Source organism: Thermobia domestica, chromosome 7, assembly GCF_964235325.1.
Source record: "Thermobia domestica chromosome 7, izTheDome1.hap1.1, whole genome shotgun sequence".
Lineage (NCBI taxonomy): Eukaryota > Metazoa > Arthropoda > Insecta > Zygentoma > Lepismatidae > Thermobia > Thermobia domestica.
In genome coordinates, this window is record NC_137460.1 from 61,417,747 (window position 1) to 61,437,085 (window position 19,339).

General features: G+C 37.4%; 1 protein-coding gene across 1 annotated transcript in view; it reads right to left on the bottom strand.

Moving 5' to 3' along the window:
* Positions 1 to 6,213, bottom strand: part of LOC145690157 (nose resistant to fluoxetine protein 6-like) — a 206,308-nt gene extending 200,095 nt beyond the window's left edge. The window contains exon 1 of the mRNA XM_081764768.1: positions 5,896 to 6,213. Coding sequence (XP_081620894.1) covers positions 5,896 to 6,106 — 211 coding nt within the window. The 5' untranslated portion in view covers positions 6,107 to 6,213. The remainder of the gene's footprint in view (positions 1 to 5,895) is intronic.
* Positions 6,214 to 19,339: the final 13,126 nt, after the last annotated feature.

Below are 19,339 nucleotides of genomic sequence, written 5' to 3' on the forward strand. Positions count from 1 at the left end.
GTAGGCAATATCAATTTTGAAAATGCACATGGAGAGTTTCTAAGCAAACAAATTATTATATTGAGTGCTTGAACTCACCTTGAATAAATTTAACTGTGGCGTGAACAGCTGATAGCGTAGTAACCCAATAATGTGCTTGGGACAATTCGTATTGTATGCATTCTGTTTATAATATAATAGATTTGATCATTATAATATGCTCATCTGGCAACCCTTAGCTTATAAGTCGATTTTGTATAAGTCTTCACGATTGTGGTATAAGATAAGCTAGAGAGAACAATACCGTGGCAAACAACACCAAAATGGAGTCATGGCAAACAACACGTAATAGCAATTTGATATTTTACATGGTTTAGGAGATGTGATAATGAATGTTAATGTTGGCAATATTGCTAAAAGTCGTGAAATTAGGAGAATATGTAGTAATCACGACTCCCAAAAACTGTTGGTCAAGTGTCAAAAGTACGAAAACAAACAACGATCGTTTTAAAAATTTCTCGCAACTACGTCATTTTAAGAAGTATTGCCAACTGTAAGAAGTATAGTGTAATGTCCAAGAGGTCGGGCACCCGAAAAATATAACCTCAGTGCAGAAAGGGGGCAATCACTCCAGCAAATAACAAGAACATTCATTTTTAACAGTTATAAATTCATCAAAATTAACATATAAAAACAAACAAATTATCTCATTGCGTTAGAGCATTACGATTTATTGAACTTTTACATAATGTCTCTCCGGTCTTCATAAAATAACCAACTTTTTTTTTAACATATACTGAGTAAACGTTAATGTTATTTTAAATGGTTGCCTCGTTCAAATCCTCAAATATCTGGGATATGATTTGATTACTTTCTATTAATTACTTTTAGTTTGTTGCTTGATATTCATAAATATTTTCTTTCTATATGCTTTTTACTAGACTATCCAGTTATTTGATGATAATACAAACAGAGTTCGGTGTTTTCCGTTTGGCAGATTTGTCAATTGGCAGATTTGGTAATTGGCAGATTTGGTCATTGGCAGATTTGGTAATTGGCAGATTTGGTCATTGGCAGATTTGGTAATTGGCAGGTTTGGTCATTGGCAGATTTGGTAATTGGCAGATTTGTCATTTGGCTGATTTGTCCATTTTCACGATTGGCGCATATGGTCATTTTCGCGTTTGGCAGATTTGGTAATTGGCAGATTTGGTAATTGGCGGATTTGTCAATTGGCAGATTTGTCCGTTCTCGTCATTGGCGCATTTAGTCATTTTCGCGTTTGGCAGATTTGGTATTGGCAGATTTGGTAATTGGCAGATTTGGTAATTGGCAGATTTGGTAATTGGCAGATTTGGTAATTGGCGGATTTGTCCATTGGCTGATTTGTCCATTTTCACAATTGGCGCATTTGGTCATTTTCGCGTTTGGCGCATTTGGTAATTGGCAGATTTGGTAATTGGCGGATTTGTCATTTGGCGGATTTGTCCGGGTCCCATCCTTCCTTCCTACCCTTTCCCCGGATTGTGTGCTCGCTGGCTAAATGACCTTAGATATCGAAAGCCCAGAAAATCTAAATCCTAATCCGTTTTACACTCTTTCGACCGAGTGGTCCCACCTGGTATAAGAGAAAGAGTATAGATGAAGGGTAAGATCAAATTTTCATGCTACATCAATCATTTCCCTGTTAAACAAGTACAAGTGTAGAAATGTATATTGGGTTACAAATCTTTTTTGGTATGTTCGGACCCGTTTGACCCCCCATGGTTGCGCCCCTGTATTATAGTTACACAAAAATTAAAATTTTAGAGTTAGTCGTAATTTTTGGGCCATGACTCATTAATCATACTTTGAAGTGCAATTTTGCTATTAATAGATGACGTCGTTATAGTATAGTTTTGCCCACCCCCCCAAAAAGGTTTTCGATCTCTCAAAAAATACGCATGAGGATTTACACTCACTCGATTAGTTTGTTCACTTCGATTAAATCTATCGATTTAGTATATGTCTCATCTTTGAATTTTTTTCATAGTTTTAATTTTTTTATTTGATTTGATTCTAGTTTAGGGTCCTTTTCAACAGAGAGGCTATATAAGACGTGGACCTACAGTTTTAACTTGGGATCCGAACCACATGAGCTCACACCGGGAATCGAATCCGGATCCCTCCACGCCAAACGCGCATACGCTAACCGCTTAACCACAAGGCAGCTTCATACTGTAAATAATACAGTATTATAGAATCTTTTTTCTTACATTTTTTCTTGTTTAAAATTCACCAGAACTGGTTTTGTTGTGTAAGTGATCCCAATGTGTGTTAGTGTGCATATACGTACATATATAAATATATCTCCCTTCTTCCGCAAACCTGTCTTCATATAGGAACTTCCGTAACTTGACCATAATAAACAGTTGTGTAGCTGTGTGCCACCACATTTAAAAATGTTTACTGTATCTATGTCTGTTCGTGCAATAAATTGTACACTATTATTACGGACTCATCCTACGCTGATATAACTGAACACGTGCATGCAATTTTGTTTTGTTTTGTTTTGTTTTTTTATCGTCGTTTGAGACTCCATTTCTTTCGTGAAAAGTCAACGTATCTGACAGGGAAAGTATCACGGATTACTAAACAGGAAGCGAATCTAATCGAATAACAAAGCATATAGTATTGTGAAACAGAACTTCAAGATAGGATGTTCGGAAGTAGAAGCGTGTATATAATAATAGTCAAAAGAAATTTGAACACCGCTTCTTGTACTGAAGCTCTATATTCTTTGTGTCTGGCAAGAACCGCAGCAAAGATGCATAAGATGCAAATTCCAAACATACTATGGGTGGTGTGTATGGTGACTCAGTGGTAAAGTGCCTAACCTCTCGTGTGCAGAATCCCTGGTTCAATCCCCGGTCAAGTTAGCTTGTGCTGGACAACATTGTGCTCGTGAGTTTTCTCTAGGTGCTCGCGTTTCCTTCCACTTTCTCATTACACCAATTCTTTCATCATCATTCACTTGCTTGAATTATTGTGTCTCCCTTAGCCTAAAGGGTATGTCGTGGGACGTTAAACTAAAAGACTTCGAAAAAGAAAGGTTGGCGTAAAACATCACAGTGTAAAAAGCTTCCTCATTTATATCTTTCTTTGTTAATTTATTGAAGTTTAGCGACCTTTTCCAGTACCAAGGCCATGTGAGACAGCCTACACAGTAAGATGGTATCCAAAACAGGGATCGAACCCCGAGAGCACATGCGCCAAAGATACGCACTCTAGTCACCGGAACAGCGAGGAAAAAGCAACCTTCGCTCCCGTACACTCCCATCTCGAAGCTCTAGGACTATGAGTTTGTAAATTAATTAATACTGTTGTCTGGAAGTTCAAAAATTTAAGAGATAGAATGAGCTTGTGGATCATCACGGATCATCTTAACAGGTGCTTTCGAGCCTCACGTTTCATTCAACCAAAATGTGGAAAAGTACAAGAAATTAACCACAAACAAATTTGAAGATTGTATCGGTAATAACTTAAATTAATTTTCAAGCGAAGTTGGATGCAGTTTATCATTTCTTTGTCCAATTTATGAAGGATTTTCTAAAGGAATTGGATTAGTGGGTTCGATTCTTGATAAGTAGACAGAGCAGTTTATAGAACAGTTTTTTCCAGTTTATAGAATATAACAAAATTAGGCAAACGTCCAGAATATGAGCCTACTATGAGGTATCTTGAAGCTTAAGTTCACAAATTAAGTGAAGTATTGAGTGTCCCAAATTTGTTCTCTTTATGCTAAAGTTTAAATGGTTGTCGTTGAAGTGATAATGCACTGAGGAAGCCCTACACTTGATGTTTGCCTTTTAAGAAAATCGATATTTTCTTGAAATCTAATTCTGCAAGACGTGTCAGCGCTTAATCCACAGTGATAATTACAAGTCTTACGTTAGTATCATATAGGGTATGTGCGTATATGCAAATTACATCAAATTAGTAACCTAAATGCAGATTTAAAGTATAATCGAACAACTAAAATCCGAGGAAGAGAATGATTGTTTATCTCCTTCACGGTTAATAGTTAGGGTTCTCGCCTTTGGTACAGGAAGGCTCGGGTTTGATTCCCAGTGGAAAGTCTTGTGATTCCTGCCTACGTTTCATTCAATCAGAATGTGGAAGAGGACGTGAAATTAACTACACAAATGAATGAATGAGTATTTTTTTTTGTTTCTATTTCCTCCAGTTTTCTAAAAGTTTAATAAAAATAATAATGCATGTTTAGCATTAGCATCATTTGAAAACAGCGATGCTGTATTATATATATATATATATGACGAAACATCAGTGGAATATGAACCCTTATAGTGCGTTTCATACTGTCCCACTGGGAATCGAACTCTGTACTTGTACACCAAAGACACGCAAGCTAGTCACAACATCAGGAAGAGGACAACGTGTTTTGAAATGAAGAATCTAAATCTCAATATGCATCATACGACATTCATTTTCTTTGTAAAACAGTAAGGTTTTTCTTTCCTTTTAGATTACTTTTACTTTCAGTGACATATTGATCCATTCAGAATCACAAAGATATTAATGTATGTTTATTTGCCACATTTGTAACATTAGATTTTCGTTTTACGTGTTTTAAGTGTGTTGACTTTCCGCATATTAGTATGTTATTAGAGTATACAAAGTGTGTTCATACTAACGTTAGCATTATAAGATTTTTCAATACATGACTGGTTATCAGAACTGCATTTCAAATCTGTGCTCCCAACTTCGATTCCTGGTGAATGCTCAGTTTCTAATATCATTCAGGGCATATAACTAAACAGAAATATTTTGCACAAGTTACATTCTTATTATTAATTTTGCATTAATTCAATACGAGAAAAAAAAACAGTTTTGAAAAATATTATTGTGACTGGACGGAATCATCTTCAAGTATCATACAAACCAGTTGAATGCCAGAAATAGATAATGTCAACATGCATATGTGTTTATCAGGTTAAGTTAATTAAGATTTTATAGCACCTCAAGCTATAATTCTTAGGAACGTCAAGTTTCTCAAAGAACGAGATACCTATGAAGCATTTTCTGAAAGATGAGAATAACTCGAACAAAAATAAATGAAATAATCAAGAATATCCTTATCAGAGAATGTTCTACAAAAACTAGAAAAATTTTGACTTCGTACGAAAGTATGAATATATGTGAACAACAAAATTAAAGATTACCTAAGAAGTTTCCATGTATGAAAATGACAGGAAAGTGATTACAAGGAACATCAAGAAACAGATAACAGGATGATGTTCAAAAAGATGCGGAGAGCAGGAATGAGATGGGAAAAGGCAAGATGATGAATGATGAAATGAAAGAAATCGTTGGATAGGCTTTGCACACACCCAGGATATGAGGAAATTGGATAATTTATGCTGATAATCATCTCAGACTAATATCAAATTGATCTTTCTAAGGGAATCTTGATGAATAAAATTATTCAAGAAGGATAACATACTGACCAGGAGGAATAATCCGTTGCACACAAGAAAAAGCTTGCAAGTAAAGTTTAATCATAACATCAATTTGGAAAAATAAGAGATTATATCCAATCATTAACTTAACCAACTGTATGACTTGGTTATGCCTAAAGATTTGTCATCACAGAAACTAAATCTGATACGAATTTACGGTTTGATACGGATTGTCTTGTATCAAACCAATTCAATCAATTTTTTTAAAGATCAAGTTTTATATTACTTTTCTGCCTACCCAAAGGTGCTTTTCCCTAATGCTTTCCAACAATCAATCTCGTGTATTTCCCATTCCAAGAACGTATCCCTCCCGAGGATCCAATCGCACACATATAGGCATATGTATATAAAATAGTTTAATTGTAAAACATATCATCACACAATCACACGCACTTACTTTTCAAAGCCCAACTATTTGCTTTTTCCAGTCCATCAAAGAATTGTTCCATCCGGGAATAGCACTGTTGAGACACTTGAATAGTTTCGTTCCATATTTCGGGTAAGTGATACGGGTTGTAGATATCCAGCAAGGAATCCACACTATAGTTGGCGGCTGCATCAGCCACCGATTGTAGAACAATCGGTAGCAAGAGAAAGGTTGGATGCATGATCTAAACACACACTTCAGAAAACACAGACTGAAAGCGGGTGCTTCCACACGATAGCTTGATCTCTCAGTCACTTACCTACCTGGTCACTTTCACTGAAGGGGTAGGTATGAGTCTCTGCGTCATATCTCCTCCAGCCACACTCCTATATACTTTTTTTGTTGTTGATGTTGTTGTCTCTCTTTCTTTTCATTTGAGTTCTTGTTTGCGTTTTCGTTAAATTCTTCACTCATTTTCCCCTCCCCTCCTCCGCTATCACACCTTTACACGGTTTCTCGTTAACCGGAAATAGGATATTCATATGACAAGGTAATATAACACTTGGGTACTTTACTCCACTGGGCTACGTAAGCTCACCTTGATTCTAATGTCAACATTGCATCATTTTATATACACAGATTGCAGTTCTTTTGTTAATACGCACTATATGTACTATAAAGGAAAATGTTTACCGCAAATTGTAAGTGTGCGTGTCGAATTACAATTATGTGAAAGGAACTTTATGCAACTAGTAGTTTGTGTGTTGTAATTATGGTACAATTATGACACTTACTTACGCATTTTGTTCCTTTTATTTATTTTTCCTTTGTAATACTGTAAGAATAATAATAATGTGCTGCATGATATAGAAATAATCTCTCTAAAGCGGAATAAAATGTTAAGAGTCTTCATCCCGGCGAAATTAAAATACCGCTAACTTTATAGTAATTATGTGATATCTTCAAATAGCTAAAAGATAATCGAATTGTGGAACAAGAGCGCCCTAGACAATATTATTTTACATGAAAAACCGTCATCACGACTCACTTATCTGCTTTCGATTTTGAGCCATTTTGAAAATCGGCATTTATTTTCGCGTTTCTAAACAGTTGAAAACGGAAAGCTACTAGGTGACTTGTGATAACGGTACCTCACGCAAAATAATATTGTCTAGGGCGCTCTTGTTCCATATTTCAATTATCTTTTATCTATTTGAAGATATCACATGATTACTGTAAAATTAGCGGTATTTTAATTTCGCCGGGATGAAGACTCTTAATGTATAACATGAAGCTGATGTTTTTGAAGTAGTCTTAAGAGAAAATGTGAATATGTATTGAAAAAGGAGCAAGTTTGGGAAAGTTACCTTAATCACGGTGTAGTTGAGAGAGCATGGTGGCTCAGTGGTGCACGCAGTTACTCTGGTACGTGCTGTTCTTGGTTCGATCCACGACCAAGCAAGTTTGTGATGGACCATATCGTTCCGTGAGCTTTCTCAGGGTACTCCCATTTCCTCCTATTTAACCAATCCTTCTATCATCATACATTTGCCTTAATCATCGTATCCCTTAGCCTAAATGGCATAACCGTGGGACGTTAAACTGAAAGTCTAGTAGGAAACATAATGTGAATTTTATTGTCTAACTAATAGTGTTTTTAAAAAAGAAATTACCTGAACCTGCGCTGTCTACATAGCACATCATTCAAATATGAACAGGAATCTCCTTCCCATTTCCACAATATATTTGTACGTGTCAATTTACAGACACAAGTGAAAGACAGGAGGCCTCACACAGAGAGTGAATTGTTACAGACAAACATAAACGAAACTTTTTAAATATTAGGTTGTCTAAAAAGTATGGAGCCTATTGAGATCAAAGTTGAAACTACATTTATTGTGATTTTGAAATTATATTATTATGAAACCACATATGCACCATTTTTTTCGATGACCTGTCATTTTTGCAGCAACATTATAATCCCGTCACTACAGAACTATTCAGGGAGTTCTGCATATACCGAAACATAGTCTGACGGTGCCAGGTTCGAGCTATACGATACATGTATTAAAACCTCCCAGCTAAGGTTTTCTCAATTTCTGACTGGACGCTAACGAGTGACCCCACGTAGCGGAGTCACTAACGCTCTCGTCTTTGGTTTTAGTGCTCCCGAGTACGATTCCCAGTGGAGACACTCGGTAGAAAAAGTGTAACCTACCTTTACCCTTTTCTGCAGTAATGATGTGAAGCTGTGACTTTGGTTGCTACCAGATCTGTCCAGGTCCTCTGGGTCTGATAAGAAAGACCCCAAACATGGGCGAGGACTGATAAATAGTGTCTGACGAAGTCAAAGTGGATAGTTGGCGAAACTGTTACACGTTAATAATTTTTACGATAAACGTATTGTTTTGGTCAGCGAGTAGTTTAAATCGAATAAATCTGAGACCTATTAAACCCAGACGGTATCATGTAAGTTCATCCTAGAATTCTCTTTCGAACACGGTCTATTAAAGTGAATGGGTTATTCCTAGGGATGGCCAGAACCGGTTCCTGGTGGAACCGGTTTTCGGGTCTGAACGGATCCGGTTCCGGAAGATCCGGTTCCGGAACCGGTTTTTCGGATCCAGGTTTGGAACCGGTTCTTCGGATCCAGTTCTCGAACCGGTTCCCAAGATCCTGTTCTGGAACCGGGTTTTCGGATCCAGGTCTGGAACCGGTTCTGAAAACCGGATCTCCAAGAGCCGGTTCTTCGCGGAACCGGTTCCGCTGGAACCGAAACTTTGTGACCATCCCTACGTTAAACCCGAGCTGCTGCCAGACTGTGAACAGTGTGCTAGATGGAATGGTGGAAGCGACAGGCAGGCGCCCAGGCAGCGGCCGCTTGTCTTATTTCGCTAAATAAACTGGATAACTGGCAAACTCATTGGCTAAACAGGCAAACTGGCCAACTTATTTGGCTAAACACCCACTGGTGGATTTTTTTTTTTTCTGGAGGCACAAGCGGGTCTGGGCGGGGAGGGCACAAGCGCGTGGTCCTCTTTGCAGTGTTTTAAAGATTAACTTTGTGCCTCCTTTACGGGTCTTTGTGGGCTTTCGGATCCAGGTCTGGAACCGGTTCCTAAGATCCGGTTCTGGAACCGGGTTTTCGGATCCAGGTCTGGAACCGGCTCCTAAGATATGGTTCTGGAACCGGGTTTTCGGATCCAGGTCTGGAACCGGTTCCTAAGTTCCGATTCTGGAACCAGGTTTTAAGATCCAGGTCCGGAACCGGTTCGAGAACCGGCTCTGAAAACCGGATCTCCGAGAACCGGTTCCTCGCGGAACCGGTTCCACCGGAACCGGATCTTTGTGGCCATGCCTAGTTATTCCAGGACCCCAATAAAAATATCTATAGTTCAACAAACTTTCACACAACTGTTCTGCGTCACTTTTTTTTTTTTTTTTTTTTTTGAGAACTATTGTCGTCTCACGAATTAAAAATACTTCTACAATGTACTTAGTGTTGAGCTTCACAATACAACCCTTACACTACACCTAGCTTTTGGGGCCGCGGTGGCTCTGTGATAGAGCTTTCACCCTGGTGTGAGGGGTTCGATCCCAGCTCTCGACAAGTGAACTTTGTGGTGGACAAACACCGTATGCGTGGGTTTTCTTCGGGTTCTCCCGTTTCTTCCCACTTTCTTCATTCCACCATTTCATTCATTTCTCATAATCACCGTCTCCTTTAGTCTAACCGGCATAACCATGCTATGTAAAATTCAAAGATTCCATTATACACCTAGCTTTTGACTCCAATTTTAAAGCTACACGGTTTCATTTTTAACCCCCACTTTTTCTTAGTGAGTGAAGAAAGTGTAGAGAGATTCGATGATTTCAAAAAACGTTACTATCAATTGATATTGTTTAACTGCATGTACACCCAGAAAATTGAGTGAGTGATTATCACAATTTGCAAACATTGTCAATTTATCACCACTTCTGTGTTCTGCTCCCACTGCAGCATTGTCAGAACACTGATATCGACATCTCTTACATCAATTTCATCAATCTCTAGTTGTTTCAAGATGACTTCAATGAATTTATCCTAATCTTTTGTTTTTATTTCTATAAAACCGATGAAGAACTTCCTAACACATTCTGTTCTTTTCTTAAAAACAAACTTCAATTATCCTTACAACTTTTGGAACTTGCTTTCGGAAGTCAAATATTAAGCCATTTAACTTTACGGATCCTTCCTGTAAACTCTCCCGAACAGAGGATGTCTTTAGCAGTGGCGGATCCAGGGGGGAGGCGATTGGGGCAATCGCCTTCCCCCCAGAGGAGGAAACTTTCTTATTTTATCTATCTATTAAAATGCTAAAATAGCAATTGAAAGCGCTTTTTTTTTTTTTTTTTTTTGAGGGATGCAGGTTTGGGGAACATCTTTATTGTTTCAAAAGCAGAAGATGAGATTAATCTGCCACTAGAGGGTTTCGCCCTCTCTCTTGGCATGGGGTGTGTTTGCATCAATTGTGCCTTTATTTTACTTATAGTTGGGCATTGAGCTGTAGAGAAATATACTAGTGATTAATAATTAATAAATATCAAAGAAACTAATACATTACAGCAACATATATATTGATAAGTTAAGAGAAAACAAAGAAAAATTAACATAGGAAAGATAAATATAACTAACTAATATATATAAGAAAAATATAATGAATGCAAGATAAACATAACTAACTAATATATATTAAATATATAATGAAGTGAAATGATAAAGAACAGTGAAGGTACTAAGAATGCGACGAAATGAATGTACAAAGATATAAAGCATTAATGGTATTGAATTGGAAGAACGACAGTCGAGTGATGATTATGAATGCAGTGCACTTGACATCACAACACAATACAATTAAATTTGTAAGTATGACGAATGCAGGTTAGTCTTCTGTCTTGGGGCGGCTCAAGACTAATGAGAAAACACTGGGAAACCCTTGTTAGTGGTGTGATAAATAAACAGTGCTATAATGAAAAAAGATGAGGAATGTCATGATGAATGAGTTGTCGTTGGAAAAATCTGACATGATGATGATCATTCGGTAGAGTGCGAGCATAAATGGAAAGTAAGATGCTTAGTGGCGTATAAAAGTATCTGAACTGCGATTCTTGCTCTAAATCTATAAATATGGTGTTTAGAAAAATATCCTTGTAGTCGTGAAGGCATTTAGCTATATATTTTCTACGTAATTGGGCAATGTGTTGTACAAGCGGCGGAAAGTTTATCTTGTCGTAGAGATCGTGATTATGGTAAGGCAGTTTGATACGAAATGCTAGCCGAAAGGCATGACGCTCGAGTATCTCTAATCTGTTATAAAACTTTTGGGGGGCTGAACACCAGGCGACATGACCAAAAGTGAGAATACTCCGCATAAATGCTTTATAAGTGTTCAGTAGCAATGTTGAATTTAAACCCCAGGTTTGACCTACAAGGCGACGAAGAAGTTGAAGTCTATTTTTGCCTTTTGTAACAAGTTTCTGGAGTTGTGCTGACCATCTCAATTTATCATCGAAAATGACACCTAAATAAGTAACAGTTTTAGTTGGTCGTAGGAGATGATCGCCAACACGTATCTCAAGCAAATTCGGATTACGATGGACTTTACTACGACAATTCGGCGGTAAAATAACTAAAGTTTGTGTCTTTTCTTCGTTAACAGTAAGTCTCCACTTATTGCACCAGCAAAGAAAGTCCGTAATTGTAGTCTGCAAATTGACGTTAATCTGCTGAATTGTTTTACCGAGTGTAAGAAAAGCAGTATCATCCGCATATTGGAAGAGATATGTATGAGGTGCCGGAGATGGTAAATCGGATGCGTATAGGATATACAGAAGAGGTGATAAACTTGACCCCTGTGGCACTCCCGTATAGGGGAAAATCGGATGTGATAGAGAGCCGTTGATATTAACATAGGCAATACGGTTTAATATAAAAGAGTAGATAACTCGAAGATAATTTAGAGGAACACCGAGCTTCAGCAATTTATAGAATAACCCATAATGCCATATACGATCAAATGCTTTTTCAAGGTCCATGAGTATGAGGCAGGACGGTAGTGCTTTGTTATAATGATTTGTGATAATAGTGGTGAGACGGAGTAATTGATCATTGAGACTGTAATAGGGACGAAATCCTGTCTGATGAGAAGGTAAAAGGTGATGATCATTGAGATATGGATGGAGACGATGCACCAGTATTTTCTCAAATAATTTCCCCAAAGTAGATGTCAGTTGTATGGGCAGATATGACTTCACGGAGTGAGGTGGTTTGTTTGGTTTTAAGAACATGCAAACTTTAGACATTTTCCAGTCGTGTGGATAATATCCAGTTCTTAAAATAAATGTATAAATCGTTGCCAGGAAGAGAAAAAACTGTAGTGAGCACTCTTTGAGGATTCGATAAGATATATGATCAAAACCAGGTGCTGTATTACGTTTCCGCTTTAAAGCATCTCTTATTTCATCTGAGGTAATTTCGTGATTTAAAGGATGTGTTGTATCCAACTCATGGGTGATTGATGGTTGGAGCAGTTGCTTGATTGCTGGTTCAGATATGCGGGGACTTAAACGATGTGCAGATAGAGGCGGCGTAAAGACTGTTTGTAAGTGAGATGCGAAAGCATCCGCTTTCGCCTGATCAGTGTGCAAAGGCTAATCGTCCTGGACAAGAGGGTATATGAGCTCCAACGTATAACTATGGCTTTCAAATCTTTCATTTACGGTTATGTGTGATTTCACGTTTAACAGGGACAAACATTTTAAGTACGAGTACTTTAAATAAATCAGTTAACTACATCTTTTTCATAAAGTATATGATATAAAATTGTTGTTCAAAGCCTTTGTATTTTAATAAGCCTTCTCTAAAATCAATACACATGAATTGTGCTTCCATCTTCCGAATTCTTTTAAACTATATGTTGTGGAACTTTGTATGTTTGTGCCCAATCCTTTTGACAATGAGATCTCGAAAACTACAGGCTCTAGAAAGATGACGTTTTCACTGATCGATTGGAAACTTTGCGTAAATTGTCCAGTTCTAATTGAATATTTTAAAAACATGGATGTTATTTTTTATTACATTTTTTAGGGTACGCATGGAAGCGTTGACGTTTTTTTTAAAAAAACTAAAGCACCATATCCTACGCGTTATACATTCCAACACCACGATGTTGTATATAGGGGTTGCATATGTCTCAGGCGTTTATTTCATGGCCAAATAATGAAAAAAGAACGATAACCATTTCTCCAGTTTAACCAGTAAGATAAATATTTATTTTTGGAGTGATTTGCCCAATGAACACCATATATAACTGCGATTATAATTAATTGTGTATATAATGTATTTGCTTATTACATGCTGCATGGAAGAAGAAAGAAAACACTGGTCATGCATGAATTAGAAACTTCAACCGGAAGTAGGATCAAATCTTGCAAATGGTGCGAAATATTGAGGTCCCCTTTATGATACGCTAAGCCGAATTTTTAATCAACACTTTTTTCACTTGTGTCTGTAAAGGGACACGTACAGATGTAAGGAATGAGAAGGATATTTATGCTCATATGCGAATGATGCACTGTGTAGAGAGCGCAGGTTCAGCTAGTATATATAAATAAAACATATCCCAGAGTTTGGAGGTCTTAAAAGTAGCTCTATGTAGCAGTATTACAACCCACCGCCCCCCATAAGTCCGTCCTGGATCCGCCCCTGTCGGATCTGGATCAGGCCTAATGCGTACCTGGATCTGGTCATTAGGTAGTTGAATTCATTCCCAATACTATGCGTATTTTGTGTTTGAAACAGGTTGTTCCGAAGTGTGATGAAAATGAAGAGCCATTTTATTGAAACTAGGAAGTTACCCACTTTGAATCTATTAAGTTAGTCTCAAATGTTGAGTTGAGTTGATTTTGAGTTTAACATCCCGTTCAGCAGCGAGGCTATATGAGACGTGGACCTACTGGTTAACGTGGAATTCCAACCACATGAGCTCCCGCCGGGATTCGAATCCGGTTCTCCCGCGCCTTAGTCTCAAATGATCCCCTGTTTTCACGTAGAGGTAAGTTTTGTGAGGCAAGGAAGTTTACACTAAAACAATCTCTTCAATATATCACGCCACTTTTATTTTTCCTTTTAAACCTGAGTTTGAAGTTCTATATCAATAACTTCTTTGTTTTCAAGTATATTTCAATTTTTATATTTATTCTTCCTTCCGATAGGCGAAAGAAATAAGGCGTATCTTGGTATTTTCATGAACATTCATCCTTTCAGGCTTTTTTCAACTGTTACGTTTCATGTTCTAACTCAGACTGATGGTTTGATTCTAGGGAAAAAGAAGGAAACACAAACAAAATATTCACTTTTTAAAAAGAAAATAGCAAGTATGAGCGCATACTTCTCTTTTAAATCATTTTTTGTACAATGAGCGATTATTTGTAGCAACAAAAGATCCTTCATTATTCTGGAAATATTGAGGCAATCACCCGTATTATTTCTGTCCTCATCAAGTCATCACCTGTGGTTTCAGACCACTTTTAGTTTCCTGCAAAGCACTCTGCTCAGTATTAACACTCACTTAAGTATCTGGTTCTCCTATAGACTCCTCTATTAGATCACACACTGAGAAAAGAAATTGAATATGACGTATGTAAAATCGTATGTTACATTTGTAAATCCTGTAGTTTTTGGACTTAAAGTACAGCAAACGTATAACTGAAAACGCTACTTTCTGTATAAGTGTTCCAACTGTACGTACTTTCCGTATGAAACAATATAGACAGTCAGGATGTCACATACATGTGGACGTTTATAACATATAGCTAACGAATGTAACATACATACACGTATGTATGTAATATAAGGAAGACTATTAGATATCAGACATTTTGCAACGGTATGATGTAACATCTAAGGGCAGTACCTATGTAGCATACAGATAACGTATGCTCCGTACTGATTTCTGTAGTAAACAAGAGGATTCCGTATATTTGTACAACATACTGCTGTCCGGAGAACGGATTTTTCTCAGTGCACTTTATCTCCTCCTGAGATTCATTTGATCTTAATCTCCCTCCGTAATGGAACGTGCTAAAGGTTTCCGCGTATTATCAGGTGTTATTATCGGCGACAGGCCGTGAGTTTTCAGTTCATAGCAATAAACGCTGCCAAATTCAAAAGCACCACATAGGAATATTCAATTGAGTATGATCAAGAGTAGAACTCTACATGTAAACCTGACAGTTATCAACGTAATGTCACCGAGCACATTGACAAGCATGATGTGGAATTTAACAGCTATTTCTTTCAACACGCATGGTTTTTGCGCCCTTCTGATACTGGCGCCCATATCACATTTCCTGCTTGTTCTGCCCTATATGCGCCTTTGGATCACAAGAACGGCTTTGCTTTGGACAATTGAATTGATTGTTTTCAGTTTTTTTTATCGTGCGATATCGTTCAATCACAATCTTGTCAGACCTGTTTGTGGAATAGTCTATCCGCTTACAGGAAGGAACGACCGTAGGATGTAAAAGTTTTCTTTATTTAATTTCACTGGCAGTCAAAAGCACTTTATTACAGAATTTACATTGTCTATGGCCAAACAAGCGAACACACACATAAATCGACATACAATACCTTTTCAGTTAATAAAACATAAAAGTAACAAGTAATGAAATTCATCAGTTGCCTTGTGAAATCTTCTCAGAAACATCCAAAGAAGATGAATAAAAAAATAAATAAAAAAATAAAAAACGAGGATGAATGCATACTTTATTATATATGTTGATGAATGCTTGTCAGCTAAGTGAAAGTGTTTTTTGTTGGGAAGTCTTTCATTTATTCTTTAAAAAAAATCTCAACGCAGGTGGGAGGTTGAGCAGCACGCGTGAAATAATGTTAAGCATTTAACAAATTGACGATTCTTATAACAAAAACATAAATACTAAAAAAACAACCTTTACACAATACAAAAGACTTTTGACACATATATAAACAAAACACTGAATCTTCACTTCAGCGGATATTAATTACTATAAGAAAATTAACTAAAGTGAAACGTATTATCTTTCTCATGTTAAAGAAGAGAAAGAAGAATACAATACGTCTAGTGGAAAACATAGTCATGATTGTTGATAAAACAATACCAAAGACGAATTTTATTGTTACTGTCATAAGGAAAAGAAAGAAAAAAATATTCATGTTGGTAGGTTATTTTAGTTCTTCAATTTTTTATCTAGAAACTAGAAGTACTGTAATTACCGTACATATCTTGTATTGTTTTCAAAGTTCCATCTATGTATCTGCGAAAAGTAGACAAATAAAGAAGTGACAGCATTGTTTACTTTAAATGTTCATTTTAGTATAATTATGTTATTTTCATAAGATTGTAATCGTCAAGTGTATAGGTTATCGTGAATTGGGTAAATACTTTCACATCACGATGTGCTATATTTGCAAATTATGTTAAATAACAGAAAGATAAAAAAAATGGCATACAAAATGAAATTACGTAGAACATTTCATTTTACGTAGTTTGAGTAGTACTTAAGTTGAAACCAATTACGGTAATAGCCGTTGTTCACATTTCAAAAAAAAAAAAAAAAAAAAAAAAAAAAAAAAAAACGTTTCTCACTATTTTCTGCTGCTTCTGCTCAAGGTTAAAACAGGAAGCTGCAGTGGATTTTAACCACTTCCGATTTCAATGGAGTAATAAATAATAGTGCAGTCAAAATAAGGTTTGAGGTAGACATTTATAATGAAAAGATAACACCTTCTGGAATTTGTTCGCGATCTCTTCCTCATTAACCTCCAGAAAATCCAAAAAAAATCCAGTTACGGGTTTTCCGCCATTTTGAATAAATAGTCTGCCATCTTGGATTTCTCACATGCACTTAGTTTATGCAGCAAAACTTCTAAACTAATTAACGTAGAAGGATAATTCTTTCTTTATTATACTTCTAATATTATAGGCAATGTAACAAGTTATTATCACTTTTCTCCAAGTAACCATTTTTGCATAACTTTAGGATAAAGTGAAAAATTGGGATCTGTATTAGAGGACATATTCCTTCCATGGCCTCATATAACTTAACAGAATAAAAATATGAAAAACGTGCTCGAATAAAAGTTGTTGGAAATTCCATAAGCTTTAACACGATGTATATATTGTCACTATATACAGTGTCAGAGATGCGCAATGAAGCTTCAAACGTGATCGGACTGCGCACAATTTCTGTTGAAACATATGAATGAATCATTTAACATGAAGAAAAAGAGAGACTATTCAGTGACTTGAGACTGCTTTTCACAGCAGTTTTCGGTAAGTATCAACAGGTTGGGAAGTCCGTCTAGTTTAATAAATAGTTCGTAAACAGTGGCGTCGGCAGGGGGCGCGCAAGAACTCTGAAAGTAGATTTTCACACTATCTTTCTGTATGTAAGTCTGTGTGTTCATTGAAATTAGTGTTTGAGATAAACCTTTCAAAAAGAAGATGAAATCTATTGAAATATGTTTCACTGATGTTGCTGTCCTGCAAAAAAAAAAAAAAAAAAATCCAGTTGCGGGGTTTCCGCCTTTTTGAATTAATACTGTGTAATTACGACGAAAATGATCGAACTTAAAGATTTTTTTTAAAAAAAAGTTAAACCTGTTAGAATATGTTATATGTATTGATATACTAAAACAGTCCCAAAACTCTAGTTGTTGGTTTCCCGCCATTTTAAATAAGCAGTACAACATCTTGAAAGTTTCCTCAGCACTTAGTTTTTGCCTTATGGCTCATAAACCAATAAACGTAAATGTATAATTCTTTCTTTATTATATTCCTAATATTATAGGTTATATAATAAGTGATCACTTTTTCCGCATTGGCGTCACCAAAAGTTCACTGTACTTTAAAGTTTTATCTATTAATGTTTGAAAATATAAATTTAGGAAAAATAAATTTTCACTAAGTCACTATACGTACTAGCTTTTAAAATTGTGCTTAGATTCTTCTGCGCATCTATTAAACTGCTGAACTTAAAAGTCTTGTAGTTATAAAAAGGAAGACAATATACACTGATCACCAATTGAATTATAGACACCTACCTAATAGCGTGTAACAGCGTGTAATAGCGTGTAACCTTTCGCTTTGATAACGGACGCTACCCGCTGCAGCATGGACTCCACGAGACGCCTGAAGTGTTATTGTGGAATCTCATTCCATATCAGCTGCAAAGTCTCCCACAGAGCTTGCAGGTTAGTTGGAAGAGGTTCCACAGCCGAAGGCGTCGTTCAATGGCGTCCTAGATGTGTTAGATCGGATTGAGGTCCGATGACCGTGTTGCCAGACCAGAGGAGTGCTCATCAAACCAGTTTGCTGCAATCCAAGGGCGGTGGGCCGGCGCATTCTCCTGCTGCAAGACGAGGTCACCACCTGGAAGTAGCACCCGAGCAAATAACATATGGTAGTCCACAATATCGCAGTAGCGTTTACCTGTGAGGGACTGTGTTACACGTGTTAGGAGACCCATTTCACTCCACGTAAACATGCCCCAGATGAGAATACCACCACCAACTTACTGCACAGTTCTTTGCTATCACGATGTATCCATTTCCTCTTGCGGTTGGCGACGCACCCTTACCGGTTCATCGGTATGTACCAATGTAAAACTTTCCAAGAAACCTTTTCCCACATCTCCACGCTCCAGAGGTAATGTTCCTTTGCCCATGCTAGGCGTTGTTTTCTGTGTAGTGCTGTTAGAAGTTATACTCGCGTGGGCCGATGGCTTCTGTACCCCTTCTGGCGAGCAGGTGGTTGCTAATTGTGTGGCTGTTGACACGGCGTTGTTGTCTTGCATTGAACCTCTCCGTGATTTGACGCACTGTGGCCCGTCTATCGGCTGTCTTCCCCTATCGTCTCAGCGTCTTCCCCTATCGTCTACACGCCCCTGACCGCGGCAGTTGCCCGTGTGGGTGCTGTTTTACCGGAAGCCAGGTACTCACGATACACCATTGACACAGTTGCCTTTGAATATCCGAATGCCGCAGCCACTTCCAAAATCGAGCCACTCAGTTCTCCGACCCCTACGATTTGACCACGGTCAAGTACACTCAGATCCTTCGTCTTGTCCATCACACACTGCACTGACACGGATACCGAGAGAGGAAGTACACGGCAGCAGTACCCTCGCGATGCATTTCATTCACATGCAGTGGTGAAGCATCTGTAGGGCAGTTTCTGCAACTTTCCTGCTGTCTCTAATTCAACTGCTGATCAGTATATATGGCAAAGTAAAAAGCCCTGCGACGAAAAATGAACTTAAACAAAATTTCTAAATATACCAGTGTACTTTGGGACTTTCTTTTCTCGATGGCGTTTTGCAGTTGAATACCCACAGTTTTCGTTACCTTCCTTGTCAAAGAAGTTGATTTTGGTGACAGCTTCATCATCACTTC